This window comes from Trachymyrmex septentrionalis, unplaced genomic scaffold (assembly GCF_001594115.1).
Source record: "Trachymyrmex septentrionalis isolate Tsep2-gDNA-1 unplaced genomic scaffold, Tsep1.0 scaffold112, whole genome shotgun sequence".
In the NCBI taxonomy this organism is placed as follows: Eukaryota; Metazoa; Arthropoda; class Insecta; order Hymenoptera; family Formicidae; genus Trachymyrmex; species Trachymyrmex septentrionalis.
This window is the reverse complement of record NW_017304248.1, coordinates 472028-494394: the sequence shown is the minus strand read 5'-3', so window position 1 is coordinate 494394 and position 22367 is coordinate 472028. Positions and strand designations below refer to the sequence as shown.

General features: G+C 31.0%; 2 protein-coding genes across 9 annotated transcripts in view; one reads left to right on the top strand and one right to left on the bottom strand.

Moving 5' to 3' along the window:
* Positions 1 to 7711, bottom strand: part of LOC108752566 (FMRFamide-related peptides-like) — a 21428-nt gene extending 13717 nt beyond the window's left edge. Inside the window, exon 1 of one of the 2 annotated variants that reach the window (XM_018493458.1) lies at positions 7638 to 7711. The gene's annotated coding sequence lies outside the window, so the exon portion shown is untranslated. The remainder of the gene's footprint in view (positions 1 to 7637) is intronic. The other variant, XM_018493469.1, reaches the window with a different exon arrangement.
* Positions 7052 to 22367, top strand: LOC108752537 (cleavage and polyadenylation specificity factor subunit CG7185). 7 transcript variants are annotated; one of them, XM_018493428.1, is made up of 13 exons: positions 7059 to 7121; positions 8327 to 8419; positions 8490 to 8558; positions 9251 to 9475; positions 9853 to 10080; positions 10648 to 11127; positions 15028 to 15154; positions 15432 to 15545; positions 16524 to 16804; positions 17075 to 17372; positions 17631 to 17895; positions 20552 to 20632; positions 21222 to 22367. In XM_018493428.1, the coding sequence occupies exons 3-13, from the start codon at positions 8556 to 8558 to the stop codon at positions 21382 to 21384; spliced, it is 2265 nt and encodes a 754-aa protein (XP_018348930.1). In that variant the 5' UTR covers positions 7059 to 7121; positions 8327 to 8419; positions 8490 to 8555; the 3' UTR covers positions 21385 to 22367. The 7 variants fall into 7 exon arrangements, with proteins under 7 accessions (XP_018348920.1, XP_018348902.1, XP_018348895.1 ...); XM_018493418.1 differs by lacking the exon at positions 8327 to 8419 and having other exon boundaries at positions 7052 to 7121; XM_018493437.1 differs by lacking the exons at positions 7059 to 7121; positions 8327 to 8419 and adding an exon at positions 7729 to 7788.

Here is a 22367-nt window from a genome sequence, read left to right as displayed (position 1 = left end):
TGCATAACGAGTTACAGAATTCCGCCCTGGTGGGTCGCTCAAAAAGGAGTTGTATAACTCTGGTCAGGGCGCTCATTTCTCTGCGTTTATCTACCAGCATCCGAACGTGATTCTCACGTTTAATATGACTTGGTCAGAGCCTAGCTCTAGTAGTCTTGTAAAAGGCTAGCTCGTGACGAGAGGTTGGAATCCATTTCTTGAATTGTCTAGATTGTTAGACAATCGGTAATGGTACCAACTTTTCTCTTACTAGAGGTGCTTGTCACGTCTACCAGTCTCTTGGAATCGCTCGTGGTACAGCACCACTTGTGTCCCATTAGAACTAGCAGTTAGGGCGTATGATTGAGTCAATGTTAAACGTGATGTAAGTCGTAAACCAGAGGTGACGGACTCGGTACGATCGATTTCGTCTTCTTTCATGTGGGGTTTAACTCTTGTTCGGCATTTATCGTGTGTTTCGCAAGTACTCGTCGACGTGTGGTACTGATTCCATTGATCGAAATAGCAATCCTGTCATGGGTTTTGTAAACGTGGAGTGCCGCAGTGTCGCGCGAAAGACTTTTATAAATGAATAGTCCGCGCGCGTTTATATAGTATATTATTCGCGAGTGTTTTACGCGAGTGTCCTGTGCGAGAGGATGTCAACCCGATTCTGAGAGGAGGAGGAGATCTGGGAGAGGCATCGGGCACCGGCGGAGCAACCTTGGGGTAAATATTTTTTGCTTATGTCTTTCTTCTATTTCTTCTTGAGTCGTTTTATTTTACAATAATTTACAAATCATAATTCGAAAAAGGATTATCTTAAAATTATTTTGAAATTTCATATATACGAATTTTTAAGATTCATTTGCTTCAAAAAATGTATAATTATTTTATTATGAATATCTAACTCAATGATAAATTAAAAAATTTGATTTTTGTAAAAATTATATATTTTGAAAATTATATGATTATTTTAAGAGAACTTTGCCCTTTTTAAAAATATTGTTTATGTTCTTCTTGGTTTGTTATAATTTAAATTTTATATTTTTTTGTTACAGAATCATCGTAGCGACGTTGCAGAACTCCGCTGTTGCGCGTCGGGTTGGTGAGTGACGAATTAATGTTTTTATTGAGGTAACGGATGTATGATAATTTTATGAATATCCTATATATCTATAAATGCACATATGCATTAATTTAATAAAAATATACGGATAAATATATGTATAGCATTTCATACATCCGTTGTCTTAAAATGGATAAGTTAGAACAGATTAGGATAAACTTAATCCTGGATGCTTTCTTTATTATTGAATATATTATATATGCACTGTTAAATTTATAATGTCATGTTACACCCAGTTTGAGTTATTTCTAATTATTTCTATATGTCGCTACTGCTTTTAAACAATATTTTATTAATTTATCTATAAGAATAAGAGTAAAACTATTTAACTCGGGAAGATTATTCAATTTAGTTCAAATTTTGTTTACTAATTGTAAATTCATACGTTAAAATGTGAACGCTTTGATACGAAGCAACTCAAGCTCGGTTTGATACTAACAAGGGAATATAACCAAATAAATCTCTCCGATTAAAATGAGCTTTTAGTATGTTGCTTTATGGACAAAAATAGGGAGACGTATTTTTTTATACGTGCTGAATCGCACGTTTAATTCCTCCCTTGAAAAAAAATTGGTTTTTTTCTTTCAGATTAAATATCGTCGAAACTGTAAGAGGTAGAATTTTTCAGAATGAATGGCTTCAAGAATACTTGAGAATTATAATAAAAAATATTTTTTTTTATTTATAATTATTTATTTATAAAGAAAAAAAATTTTTTATTATAGTTCTAAAGTACTCTTAATGACATATTCCCAATTTTTATTCTGCAATTTTTTTCTATCTCTTACAGTTTCGACAATATTCAATCTAAAAGAAAAAACTGATTTTTTTTTCAAGGGATGATTTCACCCCTTTAACGTATAGACTCAGCACGTATAAAAAAATACGTGTTTCCTATTTTTATCCAGAATAACATACTCATTTAAAGAGAGATTCACTTGGTTGTGTTCCCTTGTAAGTAGCTCAAAATATAATTAAATGTCAAGCTCAAAATATAATTAAAATAGTAGTTGTTTCGATGATCGTTTTTTTACATGTTTTATACAATATTAAAGTAATACATCTGCAAATAAAAATAAAAGAGAATAAAATATTCGCTTTTTTAAATAAAATACATAAAATTAAAAAATATAAAGTTTACATAAAATAATAATTAAAATAAATGAAATCGTCTATGATTATCATACCGTGGAAAAGTTCGTTACAGTGTAACGAATAAATATTATTTTATTAATTTTCCTATTTATCCTATTCCCAAATATTCATTCAGGATTAAGTTTTATACGAATTGGTGCAAAAAATAATGACATATGAACAGATATTAGTTTTTAAGAATTTTTTTCAATTACCGTGTAATTATACGTGTACATTTTATAATGAAATAATAACAAATACTTTAATGTCGAGTAGTATAATTTATACAATTTATTTCGTTTTCTTATGGAAGATATTTTTTATGATTCTTAATTATTATTCATCCCAATGCACTGACTTTAGCCTAAACTTTTATAACCTATACCAAATTTTATATCAATCAAAGTAGATAGTAATATGACGTAAGATTCAATATATATTTTGTCATAAAATAGAAGAATTTTATCTAGTAATTGCTTTAAAATTGTGATGGGTTTCATCAAATATTTGATTTTGAAATAATATATTGCATATAAAATAATTCTAATAATTGATAAATAATATAAAAAGATATTTTTATTAATACTCGTGAGGGAAATTTATTATCCCTTTCGAATCTTATGTTATTTCTCTGAATTTCTCATCTCCGCATGCTTCCGAGATGAAATTCAGTAACAAATCGCTCGCATCGATAAAAATACACTGGGCCTTAGGTTGTATTGGACGATAATCGATTGAATAATTTTTATTTATTTAGATTAAAATTTTATTTATTTAAATTAAAATTTTATTTTTATATTATATAAAGTCTATATTTTTAAGTAATTAAATTTTGTAATATTTACGATAAAAGTGTCTTTGAATCAAAACGCTTATTAACATTATAAAGATTTTTTCAAATTTATATTTATTTTTAATTAAATAGAAATTTTAATTTATAATTTTATAATTAGATACATATTTCTAATTGTGAATAAACGCGAGTAAAGAATAGACGCAAAATTTATTTATATGTCAATAGAATTATTATATTTTTAACAATTGTTTGTTTTCATATTTAACTGATTTCATTATTCATGTGATGGTCCTTTCGCGACGCGTTCGTGTTTCGCGCATCGTACAGAAGCGTAAAAGCTTATGCTTATTGCCAGCGATGATTACAGCTGGTAGCAAAAAGGAGTATTTCTCCTTGTTGTCGATTTCTGGCATATGGAGTCAGAATATAAGGCCAGGAGCAACGAAAGGTGGGTTCAATCTGGCCAGAAGAAAGAAGACAAAGAAGATCTGTGTAAGGTTGAAGGTATAAAGGTTGGTGTGTATCACCAATCAAAATTTCAAAGGTAATAGTAAACTAAATATTTGGGAGGGTAATTACTTTCGGGAGGGCAAATTTGCTCGCAAATCGCGAGTTTTTTTATTTTTTAAATTGTTGATTATTTATTTAATATGATTGCGATTAGGTTATTTCGCTGATTTACCGGAATATCATAGGACGTGGTTAGACACTGCTGTGTTCCACACAGCAGATGTATCTAAAATACATCATAGATATCCTAAAGTTATACTTATTGGAATATGTGATATATTTAGCATATAAAGAATCTACTCGTATATAAATATGATATGATATAGAGGATCTATATAAGGGGTTGATGGTAGATTGGTGTGTGTAACACCAATCAAAGTTTAAAAAAAATATACATATAAAAGTAAGCTAACCCTGGTGAAAATTTTTCTCAGAATTTTCTATATAATTTTTCAGAATTTCTCTATAATTTTATAACTTTCTCATATTTTTTATACAAAACAGAACATTTCTTAGAAAATCTACATCTTTTCTCAGCATTTTTCGTTTATGTTAATTATGAAATATCGTAAAACTTTTAAGATATTTTGTAAGTATAATTTCTGATAAAATGTTATAAATTTTAAAAAATTAAAAAAAATTTTTTTTTATTTATGGGATGAGAAATTTCAGAATATTTCAGAATTTATTTATATAAAAAATTCTGAGAGAAGATGTAAACTTTTCGAATATTTCTAAGTATTTCTGAAAAATGTTCCAATTCGTATAAAAATTATGAGAAAAATTTTCACCAGAGAAATATTTGGAAGGATAATTTGTTTTCTTACTTTTTAAATTGTTTATTTATTTTGTATGGTAGTTTGGTATGTAATACCAATTAAAGTATACAAGGTACATAAGGATAAGCCTATAAGGTTTCCCTGCATACATGCGGTTATGTATGTAATCGGAAATTTAAATTCCAATTAAATCACAAATTTGCTTAAATAAAACTCTCTATAATAAAATGATAATTTAATTCCCATAAATTAAATCCTCCTAATAATTAATCACATTTTTCTGCATAAATTAAGTTGTTCATAAAATCTTCGAACGGTCGCTATGTAAATTTAAATGCGCGTTTCTAATTTCGCGTAATCCCGATCGAAACTAAATTAAAATATATTAGATAAAAAAGGTACAAGTAGATAGAAACAATTAGATAAAATCAGATAGATAGGAAATAAGAATACGGTAAATAGGAATATGGGGGTAAAATTTTCGATAATAAAGAAACTTAATTTTATAATTTTAAGAAATTTTGAAAACAAAAAATAAGAATACAGATAGATAGGGATATGATTAATTAAAGAGGGGAGAGCATAACTGCTATAAATAATGGAATACAAATTAATTGTATGATTTTAAAAAATTTATTTATTTACAATGCGGATTGTATATATTTGTATAGAAGTTTGTTTACGTGGAAAAATACAAGATTAGGAATTAGGTATAAATTATTGTATCGCAAAAATTATTAATATTATATAAAATTATGTATAAACGTATTATGTAAAATTATGTATTATCTTATATTTGTGAATTAAAATGCACGCATTTTGAACTTATATTTTATTTGTAACATTTTGTTAATATAATATTATCTTATAATAAAAATATAAGATAATATTATAATTGTATATTATATTGTATTACATGTATTATATATTATTTTAAGTTAATACACGAATATTTGTTACATTTGTTAAATAAAATTGTAATTGTATATTGTATATAATTTTCTATTGTAAAATAAATTATAAAAAAATAATAAATAATAAAACTTTTTTAAGTACCGTCAAATGGGATGACTTTGATCTAGTCGGAATAATGTTGAACTCAAAAATTTCAGGAATATATAATAGCATGCATGTCCAAAATTAGAACGTAAAGCATTTTAAAACGTTTTTAAGAAGTATTTAAAATGCTTTATATTCTGATTCTGTGGTGTTTGTATATTATCAAAATTTGGAACAAAATTATCCCATTTTACAGTATGTATATAAATAAAAGATGACCATTGATTATAATTGACGAGGGTGGTGGAAGGCCTCTACAGATTGACTCGGTTTTTCTTCGTTGAAACTCTATTTCAAGTTGAGAATATGTAGCTAGTTTCTGTGGGAAAAACGAGACACTCTGCATTAAAAAAAAACCATTATTTTTATATATAGATATTGTCTAATTGCGTATGGAAGAAAATTTACTAAAATAATATGTGTTTGTTTAATATTCATCTTTAAGTTTCAGATTCAGCAGTTTCTATTTTCAATGGAGAAAATAAGAACAAAAAAAATCACAACATTTTTTTCTAGTAATTTAATCTTATAATTTATTTTATTTATTAAAATTAAAGATAAAGCTTACTTTTTAATTACTGATGTCATAACAATTAATTAAATTATTAATTACTACTTTACTTATTTTTGTGTTTTTATGTATTATATCATACATTGCAAATTAATATATCAATTTTTTTAGATCATCCAATCAGTATTTTAGATCTAGAAAAATATACTTCAATAGCAGTTGAGTCCGTTGAACGTAAGCATTAATGCGCCCATTGATGTTATGTTGATAGCCAATCATAGCTATTCTTCTGAAGAATGGACTGTGATTGGCCAGTTTCATAACATCGATGTAAATCATATAGCATTATCGACCCGAACGGATTTGCTCCCATTTGGATTGGATTATGTTCTACTATTGGTTGACGTTACATATTTCACCAATAGAAGAGCATACAACGTCATTAATCCAACCTAGGTTCTTACAAATCCGCTCGGGTTGAACACGCATCAATACTATTAAAGACCGATAAAAGACATCCTTTCTCGTTCCTGTGAATATTGAAGTAATTAAGAGTTAAAAACTGATGTACTAATTTTATGATTTATTAGTTTAGTAGATGTATTTATGCATTTAAAACTCAATAATACTCAATTTTTCTGTAAAATTGTAATTTCAGTGTTATCGTTAAAGCTTGATTATCAACAGAGATGATAACTGCAGAGAAAAAATTATAATTTTTCTGCAATATATAGGATATTGCAGCTTTACAAGTATGCATATTTGTTTATAGAACATTTATGTAATAAAAAATCATAAATTTAATAATGTATGAGCCAAATATTTTTGTTAATAATAGCAAATTTATATCATTGTTGATAATGTCAGGGTTCTTCAATTACCTCCGAGCCCTTTTTATACCGTCGAAAATTTGCCCAGAGTCGACGGTCTTTAATAGTATCTCGTCGGTGTCATACTAACGATTGGAGATTCCGTTTGCGTTCACGTTTGCATCCCTTGAATGAAAACGAACCTGCTCAACAGGTTCTTTTCGATTGGTCAAAAGACGCAAATGCGAACACAGACGCAATCTTCAATCGCTAGTGCGATACCGGCATAAATGATAGTTCGGTGGCGCCTCTACCGAGTCGCAGCTGCAGTGAGCCAGTCAGCGTCGGTGTACGTAAAATGGCGGACGGTGACATTGATTTGTACGCCGACGATCTCGAGCAAGATTTCGCGCAGGTAATTCGCATTTCTCTTTGATAATAATAAAAGGGACAGGAACGCGTACTCTTTATCCCCGTATGCTCGAAGAACATAGAGAAACGGTCTGCGTATTTTCATATCTATGTTAAGTTTGCAACGCTCGCTAACGCGCCGCGCCATAACGTACCGCGTCACCCTACGCCTTGTTGCAACTGTGTACGAGCGATTATCGTTTCGCGTTTATTCCGTACGTATCGGGAAACAAAGCTGAGTGGTGTCGGCATCGTAGTGTACGTGCGGCCATTGCTAACGAATCGATTCGCGCCATTGATTTCTCATCGTGAACATTACATACTGTGTGATCCCTGCCGCTTGTTATCGAACCGGCGCGGTAAGAGACAGCGAGAGAGGCTACTCTGAGGAGAAACTTACGAGCGATCGCGTGCGCGCGCGCGCGCGCGAACGAACGAACGGACGGACGGATGAACGAATGAACGAATAAACCGACTAGTTCGCAAACATACGAGATAAGCTTCATTCCAATAGTGTTACCTCTTTCTTGTTATCGCGTAGTTAACCGATCGCCTGTATAGCTAGTGCCTGTCTGCTGCCGTCGATCGCGCGCGCGATACCCGTTGCCGGAGCTAAGCTAAAACAGTAATACGGGTTCGCAACAGGAATCGACCGCAAAATGGTGCTAGCGGTAAGGCGAATATCGTGTAGTTTACTCTTTTATGTTTTCCCTCTCTCTCCTTCCGTTTCTCTCTTTTCCTCTTCCTTCGATTTTTTTTGTGATTTATACATACACGCACATCACTGTACACAAATTCACATACATACAACACGTACATATATTACGACGTATCGCACTGCATGCGAGATTATATTTTCTTTGCAGTTTCTATAACAATTTTATTTTCCATTCTTGAATATATTTTTCCTTTTGCGAAAAAAACGCTGTATTAGAATATCGCGGCAGAAATTGAAATCTATGTAATTTCATATAGATTTTTATTGTTAAGAACTTGAATCGCAAGGGATTGAATCTTTATCAATCCTTGCAAGATAAAATATTGTATACAATTTTTATAGAAGTGAGAAAATTCAATAGCGACATTTGTTGTAAAACATATATAAAGTGTGAGTTCAGAATTAAATGTACTTTTAATTTCTATTTTTTTTAATAGTGTTTATTTTATTTATTATATTTGAAATAAAATAAATATAATTACGTGTTGCAGAAAGAAACAAATGTAAAGAATAATTGAATGCAGTGTGTTGCATAAACCTTGCACATCCGCTGCACCAAAGTCTGAACTGAAATTGAAATTACAGTGAGTTCAATCTCTGCTCCATCGTATCTTCACAATGCAAAAAGTCTGTATATCTGCATATCTGTTACAGTCGAAGTGTACGATTGGTTGATCGGTTGAACCACAGGGTGCGCAAGAAGTTGAGTGTAATAAGAAAATGGTACATCTAACGATTTTTTACATATTGATGTAATTTATTTTTCATGAATTAATATGTATATGTATATGTATATATATATATATATATTGGGTTCTTACATAAGTGTCTTGAGATCATGCTGTTATATCGAGCGTTATTTTAAATTTGAGGAATTTTCAAATGTAATTGTTTTAAATTGGCATTACTTGATTCTTATATTATTTTATGATTCCTGCTTGTCGTATTTAATGCTCAAATAACAAGATGATTTCAATACGTTGTTATAAATTTGACGATGCATTTCTTTTTTTCAAAGAAATATTTTCTAATAAGAAACATTTAATGAAATATTTAATTAAGCTTCTCTTGGGCAAACACAACAATTATACATAGCTTGAACAATGATCATCATAAAGAAATAAGCATAGACTAATAATATTTGTATTGTATTGTATTGTACTTTCTGATCTGTATTTTCTAGAATTCTTTTGCACTTTGACTGTAACATATTTGATACATGTGTGTGCGTGTATTAAATAAATATTGTAAAATTCATTTCATATATCATTTGTTGATTAGTCTGCTTATCATTTAAAATACAATCAAAATTGTTTAATATCATTATAACATTATGCGTTTCTTCCAACATAATACAATTTAAATGGTTCATTGTACTTTTATTACTATTGTGCTCGTTCATATATCTGTTTCAGGACGAATTTGCTGGAGACGGCGTTGATCTTTATGATGACGTAATTGCCGCTCCAGCAGGTGGTAATGGCGGCGTCTCTTCTGGGAATAGTGGAGAAGGTGGTGGTGACACCACATCACCAAGTGAAGAAACCAATGGCAACGCGCCTTATCATCAACTTGGCAATAATATACAACCAAATCAAATTGGTAGACGACACCAATTATATGTTGGCAATTTGACATGGGTATATACATGGCACGAATTTAATTTCAACATTTTAAAGATTTCTTCTTTTCCTATCATTTATAATGTAATGTTTACTTTCAGTGTGTAATATAAAGAAAACTCTTATAATAATATATTATATGACAAAAGAACTACATGTAGATATGACACATTTTGTTTGATTAATATTTTTCATACTTTAATATATTTTCTTCTGTTTTCTTATATCTATGGTGCTCTGCAATGTAAACAAAGTCTTTTTTATATTTCTATTACACAATATTTAAGTTTTAATAAAATTTTAATAAAATGTTTTTTGCTTTTTTGATTAAAAAGTTTCTTGTTTAATATTTTACTTTTTTTATTGAAAATTAATAACAAATTGTATTTTTTTAGTGGACAAGTGATCAAGATATAACTGATGCTGTTCAAAGTATCGGTGTGACTGACTTTGCAGAGGTAAAATTCTTCGAGAATCGTGCCAATGGTCAGTCTAAAGGTTTCTGCGTAATATCCTTGGGTTCAGAGCAAAGTATGAGAATATGCATGGAAAGGCTGCCCAAGAAAGAATTGCACGGACAAAATCCTGTAGTAACTTTCCCTACCAAGCAAGCTCTCAATCAAGTATGTATCATTGTGCATTGTGATGTAAAAAGAAAGTACATAAATTACTGTCGCAGCATATATATAAATAGCAGGGAGTGGAAATATAACATCGTTATTTTTACTGTTATTTTTAACAATTTGATAATGACGTTGTAATTTTTTATGATTGTAACGTTAACTAACTAAACTAAAGTTGTGCTAAAGTTAGAAATGTTATTTTGAAGGAAAAGTAACTCATCATCACTATACGTTATATACTGAATAAAGTAATTTGTTACTTGTAACTCATCGACGCAACATTACTTTAATCATTACGAGTAACGAGTAAAAGTAACTCGTCACAAATAACAAGTTATTTTTTCTAGTAACGAGTGACTTTTCCAATCTATTACTAGTAACGATTAACTTTTCTTTGTTATCATTATTGCCATAAAAAATTCGCAATGGCATTACCATATAGAGCAAGATAACGATAAAAAGTAACAAGTAACATTTCTACTTCTTGACAAATATAGTACGCTACGATATTCATAATAGCGGGTACACGTGAAACTTCACAACAATCTTTTTTTTATGTGTTCTCAGTTTGAGTCACAGTGTAAGACGCGACCTGCTCCGGCTCCGCAACAGAGTCAGAGCCAACGTCCTCATAACCCACATCAACATCAGCCACCAATGCCACCTCATCAACAGCATCCCCAACACCCTCAACATCCTCAACATTCACAACAAAATCATGGTCCTCGAATGATGATGGGTCCTCCGCAGGGTGTAAGACCACAAAGGATGCCGCCACCTGGAATGGGCCCACCAGGACCTGGTGGACCAGGTCAGCAAGTTCCACCACGTATGCATGGTCCGCCATTAGGGCCAGGACCAGGCCCGCATCATCCGTTGCCGGGCCATCCTAATCAAGGCCCACCACCTGGCTATCAGCAAGGACCTTGGAATGGACCTCGTCCGAATGGTCCTCCAGGACCACCTCGAGGACCTAGTGGACCAGGTGGCCCCCCTCAGCAGGGTCCACCTGGACCAGGCCCTGGCCAGCATAGACCTCCGGGAATGGTATGTATCATATGCAGATTTTTCTATACTCTTTAACAGACAAAATATGTTTTGAACATGCATTGGACTATTGTCATTTTATTTAGCATTGTGCTTAATTATAAATGCAATTAAATTTCATGAAGTTACACTTCGGGCGCGTTTAAATTTCCTCATATTAATATAAAAGCATCTTGAAGCATATGCACTAAACATTGTAACAAAGGTATAGACATAAAATATGAATTTTATTAACTCTTTTTAAAGATTCGCTTAAAAAATATGGAATGTTACCTCTGATAAAAACCTATTTTAAAAACATAAATATAAATTTAGAAATGTGTAAACTTATAAATATATCAAAATGTATTGTTACGCCTGGGAATCAAACTCGTAATCTCACAATCTTGTTCGCGCTCGCGTTGCATTCGCGCACTTCCGAACTCGTAGAAATAAAAGAACACATTTATAAACGAAACTGTCTCTTTAATAACGTATATAGAAATAAAGCAGAATTGAGTATGAGTCAACAGTTCATCCGAGACTCAGCTCGCCCTTAGACAAAACGATGACGTGTTACTTCAGAAACTCGTTTGTTATTCTTTCTATTGGCTCAATCATAAATTACAAAACGACAAAACAAATGTTTCGACTCCGCTCGAGTCATTTTCAATGTTGCGGTAATATTAAAACATCACTATAAAAATATCTATGGTATTACATTCTTCATATCGTGTAGTGCCTTGCGAATCAGTTGTATCAGAATTCAAAGTAGTCAAAAAAACATTCTAGAAACGTGACCGTGAATAAAACATTAATACTTGATACATGCGAATTAATGATATATATACACACACACACACACACACACACACACACAATATATATATATATATATATAAAATATAATCATACCTTATCAATATCGGTAAAAGTGTTGAGAGTCCATTAATAAAAAAGAGAGAAAACGTAGGTAGATAATCCATATCACACAATAGTTTTTTTTTTTTATTTTTTGAAGCAAATTTGCAAGAGTAGCGAACATCTGACGTCCACAATATCGAATAATGCAATGTCGAAAAAGAAAACAGTAATCGAGAACGAAAAACGGCAAAAAGGGGAGGGGGGAAGAAAAATATTAGGAAGGAGAAAGAGAATGTATAATACCAGAATACTCTTCGGGCAAAGACTCCGTGTTATTTTGTCTGTTTATTTCATGTTTCTGTTTTTTAATGTGTACCATTTCAGATATTAATCTTTTATTATATGAAAGTTCTATATCTAATATGTCCACTTTATCCCATTTAAAATTGTGATTCTCCTCCATACAGTGGTTAGAGATTACCGATGGAGATTTTGAACTTATATTAATATCTAAAACATGTTCATGCAGTCTAGTCTTTAACTGTCTTTTGGTCTGGCCAACTAACATCACAACTCTCACAGGATATTCTGTAAACACATTTTGATTATGTACATGTTCCAGCCTATCCTTTCCTCTCTTTATACAATTTTTTAATGTGTTAGGGATGGTAAAGGCCAATTTACAATTAAACATATTAACGATAGGTGTGAATCTTTCAGATATTGTATTAACGTATGGAATAGTAAAAAACTTTTCTGTGTCATCTTTGTTATTCTTAAAACTATTAATACGAAATTTAATTCTATTATGAATAGTCGAGAAAATAAAATGTACAGAATATCTTGCAAATTTGCTTCAAAAAATTTAAAAAGAACCATTGTGCGATATGGATTACCATCTACCTGCGTTTTCTCTCTTTTTTATTAATGGACTCTCAACACTTTTATTAATAAAGTACATAATTATACTATATATGATATTAATATGGTACATGATTATATTATATATATACATATATATTATTAATTCGCATGTATCAAGTATTAATGTTTTGTTCACGGTCACGTTTTTCTGACTACTTTGAATTCTGATATAACTGACTCGCAAGACACTACACGATATGAAAAATGTAATACCATAGATATTTTTATATTGATGTTTTAATATTACTGCAACATTGAAAATGACTCGAACGGAGTCGAAACGTTCGTTTTGTAATTTATGATTAAATTTTAATTTAATTAAAGTTTGTTACTACATTACTGGCTCTTTACCCTTCTTTTGCATATATTGTTTTATACTTAGAGTCTTATTATTATTTATTAATCTAATTACAATTTTATTATTTGTATAAATAACTAGTCATTTAGAATGGTTGTGTGTCTGCGTGTGCGTGCGCATATATAGGGAAAAATTATTATTTCGTTATTTTTTCTGTTATTTTTAAAACAATTTGATAATAACGTTGCAACTTTTTATGACTATAATGATAACTAACTAAACGCTGAGATTATGCTACGGTTGAGAAAGTCACTTTAAAAAATAACTTACATCATTACGCGTTTGCTTATTGAAAAAAATAATTTGTAACGAGTAAACATAACAATGAATAAAAAGTAACAAGTTACAAATGCCGAGTTAATTTTTTCAGTAACGAGTAACTTTTTCAACTCGTTACAAGTGATCGAGTGATTTTCCAACCATGATGTTGCAATCATAAAAATTCATCATTATAAAAAATCGTTATTATAACAGAATAACGATAAGGAAAGTAATGGCATTACAACTAATTACTTCCATTTCCTGTATATAAGGGCGAATTACTTTAACTACATATTTTTTACTACATATCCTTGTAGTTAATTTTAAGCTTTTTAAAACACTACAAAACAATGTTATTTTTTTATTAAATATTTTCTTTAATTATGATGTTTTAAAGTTACAATCCCGTCGGCATTTCCAAGATTGGCGACCTTTTAAACGGTATTCAGAATCATATCTTGATATCATATGCCAAAATCAAAGTCATTGGAGATTATTCCTATTATTTTTATTTTTAATATAACAATGAATTTTTGTGCAAAGACAAAAATAATAAAATAGGAACTTTATCCCTGCTTAAAATACTAATGCTAACTGAACAGGAGCGTATATCTCTTTTAATGATGCGAGGATGAGGGTGAGGTCTTACGCACAAGTGACAGAAACTTTTTAATAATCTTTTATAAATGACAATGGTATATCTAAATCGACTGTCATTTATTTGAGTATTTGTCATTCCTTGATAAAAGTTATCAAGAAAATGTTGATATTATTTTTCTAAAAAGAACTGGAAAGGATACGGGCAATGTGAAAGTCAAGCGCAGTATAATACGACGTTGCGCAAATAATACATCTATGAAGTGTGAAACTTCTTTATTCACTAAAACGCGCTTATATGTTTCGGCTCACTTTTGAGCTTTCCTCAGAGACAACACAAATTAACATAAATAAATTGTGATATAAATAAAAATTATTCTATCATGATCCCCTACCTCGAGAATTTAAATACCAGTACTAAACACCAAAAAGAGTAAAAGAAAAAGAAAAAGTTGCGCGACGTCTTCTGCGCTTGACTCTTATTGCTCATATCCTTTCCAATTCTTTGATTTATTAGGAGTCTTGGTTAGTTTGATTTTTAATACGAATTTTTTTAAAAACATATAAATCTATTAGACATTGTAATATCCAATAAATTTATATAAATGTCAAATTTTTAAGAAAATATTGAAATGTTCTTTGTTAAACTTTAGTATGTATTAATGGTTATATTTTTAAAGAAATTTTATGTAATATTAATTTTATAAAAAGTAATGCCAATGTTTTATTTTGTTCTTAACACTCGGAACTGTAAGGCGCTTCGTATTTAAATGTTTTTATTTTGTTATTTTATTTATTCAAACTTGTTCCTTATTCTTTAATTATGAAATTATTGGTTTTTTTTTTGTAAAGATCTAGACATTAACTATCCATATAATTATGGTAGTAAAATAGAACTTTCATTTGTCCTCATTTAGCAATTTCATGGTGGCCCACCTGGTCCACCTGGTCAGGGCCCTCCACGTGGTCCTCCTGGACATCCTGGTGGACCTCCAGGAGATCCCAGAGGAGCGCAACCTCGTCCTGAATGGAATAGACCACCAGGTTCGTGCTTAGATTTTTGCTGTTCTCTGGAAAGTTTCGTTTACTATAAACAACTTTGTTTATAACCCAAAACCTTTAAAATTGATTACTCCTCTGAAACATCTTGAATGCTTCTATTTTTTTGCATGATTGAATAAACGATAGAAAAAAAATAACAAAGAAATGATAGACATTTTCAAACAAAAATGTGGCGAAGTAATAGTAGTGTACTATGTCATTTTTCAATTTGCTAATAGTAAATTGATATTACTGATGAGATTGTTCAATATGTGCATAGGAATGCATCATGGGCCTCAGGGACCACCAGGTTTCCCTCAACATCAACATATGCAAGGGCCGCAGCCTAGCCAAGGCCCACCACAGAGAGGACCTCCTCCAGGTTCTATGGGTGGTGAGCTACTTGCTTGTTCAATGTTACAAATGTTATTAATGAATTGTTCGCTATATTGTGAGATGCATGATATTGAGGGAAATTGATTTGATAGAATCATTTAGGTGCAAGGTGTTTCAAAGGATTATTTCTCAAATAAAGGAGTAATTTGAAATAATAAAAAATCGTATGCTTACTACTGATTTTTAAAGTATTACTAATAAACATCACTGTATGTTTTATTTCACCATATTTGCGTATTATATATTTTGTTGAACTTGATTGAATATTGCTATTCATTATTGAAAAATTCAGTATATATGATAGAGAAACAACATTAACGAAATATTTCCAAATAATTCGATTTTGAAATAGAATTTATTTTTATTTATTATTCATCTTGTGTGTTTATAGTACAGACTTTTTTAATATAATATTGCTAACTTTTGAAAAAATGGCTCCAATTCTTATTTACGTACGTACCGAGAGATGCACCACGTGACGCATCTGCACGTCTGTTGGTCCCGTAGACTTACAATATAGAAGTCTGTAGTTGGTCCATACTGCATTTCTTCAGGAATATCGTGCCCATGCATGCACAAAACGATTGTACGATCCAAATCCATTGCTTATGTATAAGAAGTTATGTTTTTTTCAACGAGAGATTTACCATCTTTCGAATAAGAGACGACAAAGTGGAGATGTCGGGATTATTTCGCTTAATTTTCTAAGCCCGAGCTTGAGCATGCTACATTTACGTATACGATATAGGTAGAATCTATCTCCACTTTACCCGTCTTCTATGCGTGAAGAGTGGTAAATTTTTTGTTGAACAGAGTATAACAGTCTAATAATGTATATAGAAATCTGTGATTTATACTCACGAAACATTTATTTATATATATATGTTTGACAAATAATAAATATTAAATATTTAATATTTAATATTTATATTTAATATTTAATATTATTTGAAGTATTTATTAAGTACATTGTTAGGTCCAGGCGGACCGCCTCCAGGACATGGTGGACCACCACAAGGTCCTCCTCAAGGACCACCGGGTGGCCCAGCACCTCATGTCAATCCCGCATTCTTTCCGCAAGGACCACCTCATCAACATCCCGGTCAACATCCACCGGGACCTCCTGGTCCGCCTCATGGTCCACCACATGGACCGCCTCATGGACCACCTCATGGTCCTCCTCATGGCCCCCCTCATGGACAATCTCACGGACCGCCACATGTACCACCACATGGTTATGGGCCACCAAGTGCACAAGTATTGTTTTATTAGCATGTTTAAATATTTTAACCGAAAAATTTAATCAATTAATGGATAATTTGTTTCTAACATAGATTAAATTTTAATAGCCATGTTTTGATAATTACTGCTTCAAATAGGTTCTTTGCAAATTTGTCTGTATTACAATTAGGAGCAAGATTTTATAGATTCGTAAATACTTTTATTCAGGAAATATTTATATGCAAATAGGTAAAATTTGATATAATTTTTTATATCGTTTTTATATTGTTCCTGTATTTTTTATAGGCTCCTTATGGAGCTCCCGGGCCTGATCATCGTCCTGAAGGTCCTCCGCCACTCACCGAACAAGAATTTGAAGAAATAATGGGTCGTAATCGTACAGTATCCTCATCCGCAATCGCGCGGGCAGTATCCGATGCCGCAGCAGGCGAATATGCAAGTGCCATAGAGACCCTGGTAACTGCCATCTCGCTGATAAAACAGTCCAAGGTAGCTGCAGATGACAGATGCAAAATTTTGATCAGTTCCCTCCAAGACACTTTACGTGGTGTTGAGACCAAAAGCTATGGTTCCGGGCGTAGAGGTAAGTTAAACAAATCTGCGTGAAATATATCTCGTTATAATCAATTCTGCTGTTGAAAAGTGTCAGAATTGTAATTTTGAAAATTTACAGCATTAGGAAAAGAAAAAGCAATAAATATAATTCATAGAAAAATATATACTCTTTTACATTTTAAAATATTAAGTTATAAAAATCTTTTCTCTCTGTAAATATATTATTCTATCTTTGTCTTAAAACTAATTGTGTCGTCCCTCTCACAGATAATGAATTTTCTTACAGAGCGTTCCCGTTCGCGTGATAGAGAACGCAGTCATAGAAGACGACGTGAACGATCTAGGAGTCGCGACCGTGAATACCGTGAGCGTAGCAGAGATCGTGAACGGGAGCGTGATCGGGAGCGTGATCGCGAGAGAGAAAGAGATCGCGATAGAGACAGAGAACGTTATTACAGCGAACCATATCCAAGAGAACGTTCACGTAGTCGGGAAAGAGAACGCGAACGTGAAAGAGATCGTGAATATAGAGAGCGAAGCAGAGAAGAAAGGTAAGCGAAATGATCTTACCAGATACTTTCTTAATTGCGTCTCTCTAATCCATATTTGTCGTATAAAAGATAAGGATCTTAAATGTTAGAAAAAAAATGAAATAAACATCTACATTAATGTTAATAAAATGATATATTCCGTGAGAGATATCGTTCAATAAATACACAATAAGTATAAAATATTACTATACAACAAAGGATTAAAAATATGTGCGACACATTAGAGTTTACACTTAAAATATTTAGAATGAAATTCAAATTTGAATTGATAAATTTGCTTCTGTTTTTGAAGACATTGTCAATGAATTTTTATGTTATGTATTGTGACTGAGAGTTAAATAGAACGAACCTCTCAATATCATTATATAAAATATTCTGAAAAAATAACAAAAGATAGAAAAAAATCAAAGGAAAAAATATTAACATGTGACCATTTGATGTTTTGATATATCAGACGAAGCGCATTTTTATTACCTTAGCCGTAACATTGTTTATTTGTTGTCACTTCAGATCTTACACAGCCATTTGAATTGTTGCGCAATAATACCAAAAAGTCAATATTATATGTTCATCTTAATCATAATACGATATTTGCGATAATGCGATAGCTGCAATTTATAAATCGTTATAAGCAACATTATCTAGAGATTATTTAGCTTGCAAAATCATGTTAAATGTTATATCTCAATTTTTTCTGTACATTCCGCTAATAATTTTTTTATGTATGATTATAACTAAGCATTTTTATATTATTTACATTAATGTACATATAAGGTCTTATTATATTCCATATTTTTGATAACTCTTTTGAGGTTTTTATGGATATTTTCTTTAAAAGTGTCAAAATATTTGCGGATTATCGCTGTGTCGCGATCCACTTTTAATACGACGTTTTGTGAACTCCGTTCACTTCATCAGTGTGAGAAGCGTACTGATACTGAATTGTTCCTCCGGGAGAATGGATTCCCTTTATATAAACTGTATAAGGCATTGGGGGCGGAGGAAGTACAAGGAGGCTCTAGAAATCCAAAAACATCCAGATAACTTAAACAGAGATATGGGTCGTTATAACGTCTTCCCAAACAACTACCTCTGAACAGAGTTTATATAAAAAGAGTTCCAGGGGAGCAGCTCATTGCGCTCCTCCCTCTGACGAAATGAACGGCAAGGTTTATGAAATGTCGGCATTAGTATTATGGATCACGACGCAGCGATAATACGCAAAATTTGCTAATGCTTTTGGCACCTGTAAATAAATATTTTTCTTATGTAATAATTTCTATATAGACAATATTTAAATAATATTTAGTAGTGCATTAAATAATGCATTAGATAATAAGAATTAATATTTTTATTTTGTAAATTAATTATTTATAAAGAATAAATTGCAGCATTATTTACCGCTAAAGTATGTTATGAAATATAGGACAACATAAAGAATATAATGTTTATGAGAAAGTACAATTTAAATAATTTTATTCAATTAAAACGCTAATATTATATTTTCATTCATATTACTTGTATTATGGAGAACAGCATATCTTTATGCTGCTATATCTTAGGTATATTTACATAAAAATTAAATATAATAAAATAATAATGATCCCTAAAAAAATATTTTTAGGGGTCATTTTATTATATTTTTAATGTATAAGACATTATAGTAATATATCGACAGAACCAAGAAATTAAGCACTTTTCGAAATACTCTTAATTTATTAATTTACTACTTTGTTACATAAATTTACGTGAGTTGTAGATTGTATTCTCTTTTTTATTGTTTCATACACGCAAGTTAAATGTGAACTTAAAAGAACGAAGGACAAACCACGTATACAGTTGAGTGTAAGATTCAATTATACGCAGCTGCATATAATTATTTATTTATTTATTTAATTTTAAGATTCACAAATATATTGTGTATATCATTTTTCTTTAGTCGATATCTCACTATATTTTGTAAGGATAATTCAGTGAACAAGTGACGAAGAATATTGACTACTGACATGAGTAAAATACAGCTTGCCAGCATAAATTATGCAATGCTTAATACAGGCAATTAACTATTTTAGTGACAAATATTTTAATTCACGATCCATGTTCATGCTTTTCTAAAATTATTATATTATAGTGATATAAAAACATGAAATCCTGTAATCATGTACATGAACTATTAATTGAATCAAAATTATAATTATGAAAAAAAATTAAAAGTGAATTAAAAATATTTTTATATCTATAATGTATTATTTATAATCTTTATTGCATAATCTACTGTTTGTGTTCTTTTTATGATACTAGGATTAAATCATAATGTTTTGTTCTGAATCTTGAATCTTTGATATCAATTCGTTTTTTTTTTTTTTTTTTTTTTTTTTTTACTAATTTAAATGTATGTGTATATTAAATATTCATCTTATAAATTGCCATTTTAGATTATATAATTGCGATTTCGTACATTGTGGCATTTTGTATTTGTGCGATTTATCATGTAATTTATAAAATAGTTTAAGTCTCGCAAAATATGTCTTTGCGTTGATATCGAAACGATAATAATCCAAATTATCGCCTCTCTTAGACTAATTTTTATTTTTAATAAAATGTACTAAGCCTGGTTAATAGTACATAAACCGTCATAACAGAATATCCATTTTAGTACAACACGTCAATCAGCCAGGCCAAGAGTAAAAGAAGAACCGCCAGAGACGGCACCCGTCTCATCTTCCAAGGCGACTAGGTAAATTAATTTTTCCATTATAGCGAATGCATATAGATCTAAACAAATAAATGAGGAAATATAATGACAGAAAGCGTTATATGTTTATTGTGTGTAGGCCATAAATTCATATCCTTCACGTTCATTTTTCATTTTGGACATCAGGTATCAAAGAGAAAAAATATATGTAACATAATAAATAAAACAAGCTTTAATAATAATTAAAATAATCGAATAGATAAAACATTGTTCTTTGATATATGATTTTTTATTGCTGGATTTAATAAGGAAGAAATTAGAAAGAAGCATATTATCTTTAGGTATTTATATTACTGTTGTAAAAATTACGAAGTTATGTATTTCGTTATAATTGCATAATCTCTGTACTTGTTGCGTGCCGACTTATTTATGTTTATGCGCTTTTGTGCACAAAATACATCAGTTAGCAGAATTATTAAAGGAATAGAGTTCGAGACAAATATAGGCATATATTTATTTGTATTTATGAATAACATGAGATTAAGATTTGTAGTAAAGTGAATTCGAAGATATAACGAAATATGTAAAGTAGTATTAAAGTAAGCATAATTACCTGACGTGACTTGTGTAGGTATTATGATGATCGCTACAGAGAGCGCGAGCGCGAGCGAGATCGAGAACGAGAATCAAGCCGAAGACCATCTGAGCGGGAACGAGAACCAGAACGGGAACGTGAACGAGAACGAGATCGTCGAGATGAACGTGGAGACTCCTCACATCGCTCAAGACACTAAAAGGAAGCATTGAAGACGATGCAAACAGGACATGTCGACGACATAGGATCCATGATGAAGCAGTAAATGTGACAACACATACTCGCACACTGCGCAATCCTCCCTTTTCTCTTCTTTGAAGTAAAAGTATATTATGTTGCTTTTAATGCACGAACATTTGAGACATCCAAAGATTATTGATGATTATTAATGGCACATGGCGTTATACCAAGAAACATTATAGGATACACACGGTAAAAGGGTAATTTCGAGATTTGTTTAACGAATTGCTGCTAGAATAGTGCGAAAATTTAGTAGAACTAACGTTCCATATAGAATTCTGAACGTTTTTGTCTTCTTTCAAGATAGCCGAAATGAAACTCAATATAGAATTGCTGTGAAATCTCTTCATTAATCGCGGAGTCCTTTTGTCTTACATATATATGTATTAATATGATAGTGCACTACATGTATACACGTATACATTTATCCATGTAACTGTGTTATGATTAAGGAAATATACATTTAGTCCGAGAGTGGGTTTGTAAACGAATAGTTATCGCATATGAATAAGAGTCGAGGGAAGATAAGAAGTAAAAAAATAATATCTTGATTTGGAATCGTCCAAGATCATAATTTGCAGTGACAAGAAACAAGATGTGACAATGGCAAGAGTATTCTTTTGGAGAGAAGGAAGAATGAAGATATCTCATCAGCCTTCTGCACGGACGATTCAAGATTGTATCTTAACGTAATACATATATACGCTTTCAAAAAATATAAATGCTAAACATGTCTTTACTTTATTCATCTGTACACACAAATTCCTGATAACAAAAAGAAGAGAACTATGTTTTTATTTTTATGATTTTACGATGATTTTAAGTTCCCGAGTTCACAAGTTTCTCAAAAAGGTGGATCGTTATGTGTAAATATGTATTAATTTTCCGATATATGTATCATCCATGTAACTCAAAAATCTTTTACTTAATATCATGAAAAAA

Excerpts from the sequence above, each read along its gene's own strand:
- LOC108752537 (XM_018493393.1), top strand. The coding sequence starts at position 7,065 with ATGGCGGACGGTGACATTGATTTGTACGCCGACGATCTCGAGCAAGAT. Across the intron at positions 15,546-16,523 it reads TCCTCCAGGTTCTATGGGTG|GTCCAGGCGGACCGCCTCCA; the intron begins GTGAGCTACTTG and ends GTACATTGTTAG. Across the intron at positions 16,805-17,074 it reads ATGGGCCACCAAGTGCACAA|GCTCCTTATGGAGCTCCCGG; the intron begins GTATTGTTTTAT and ends TATTTTTTATAG.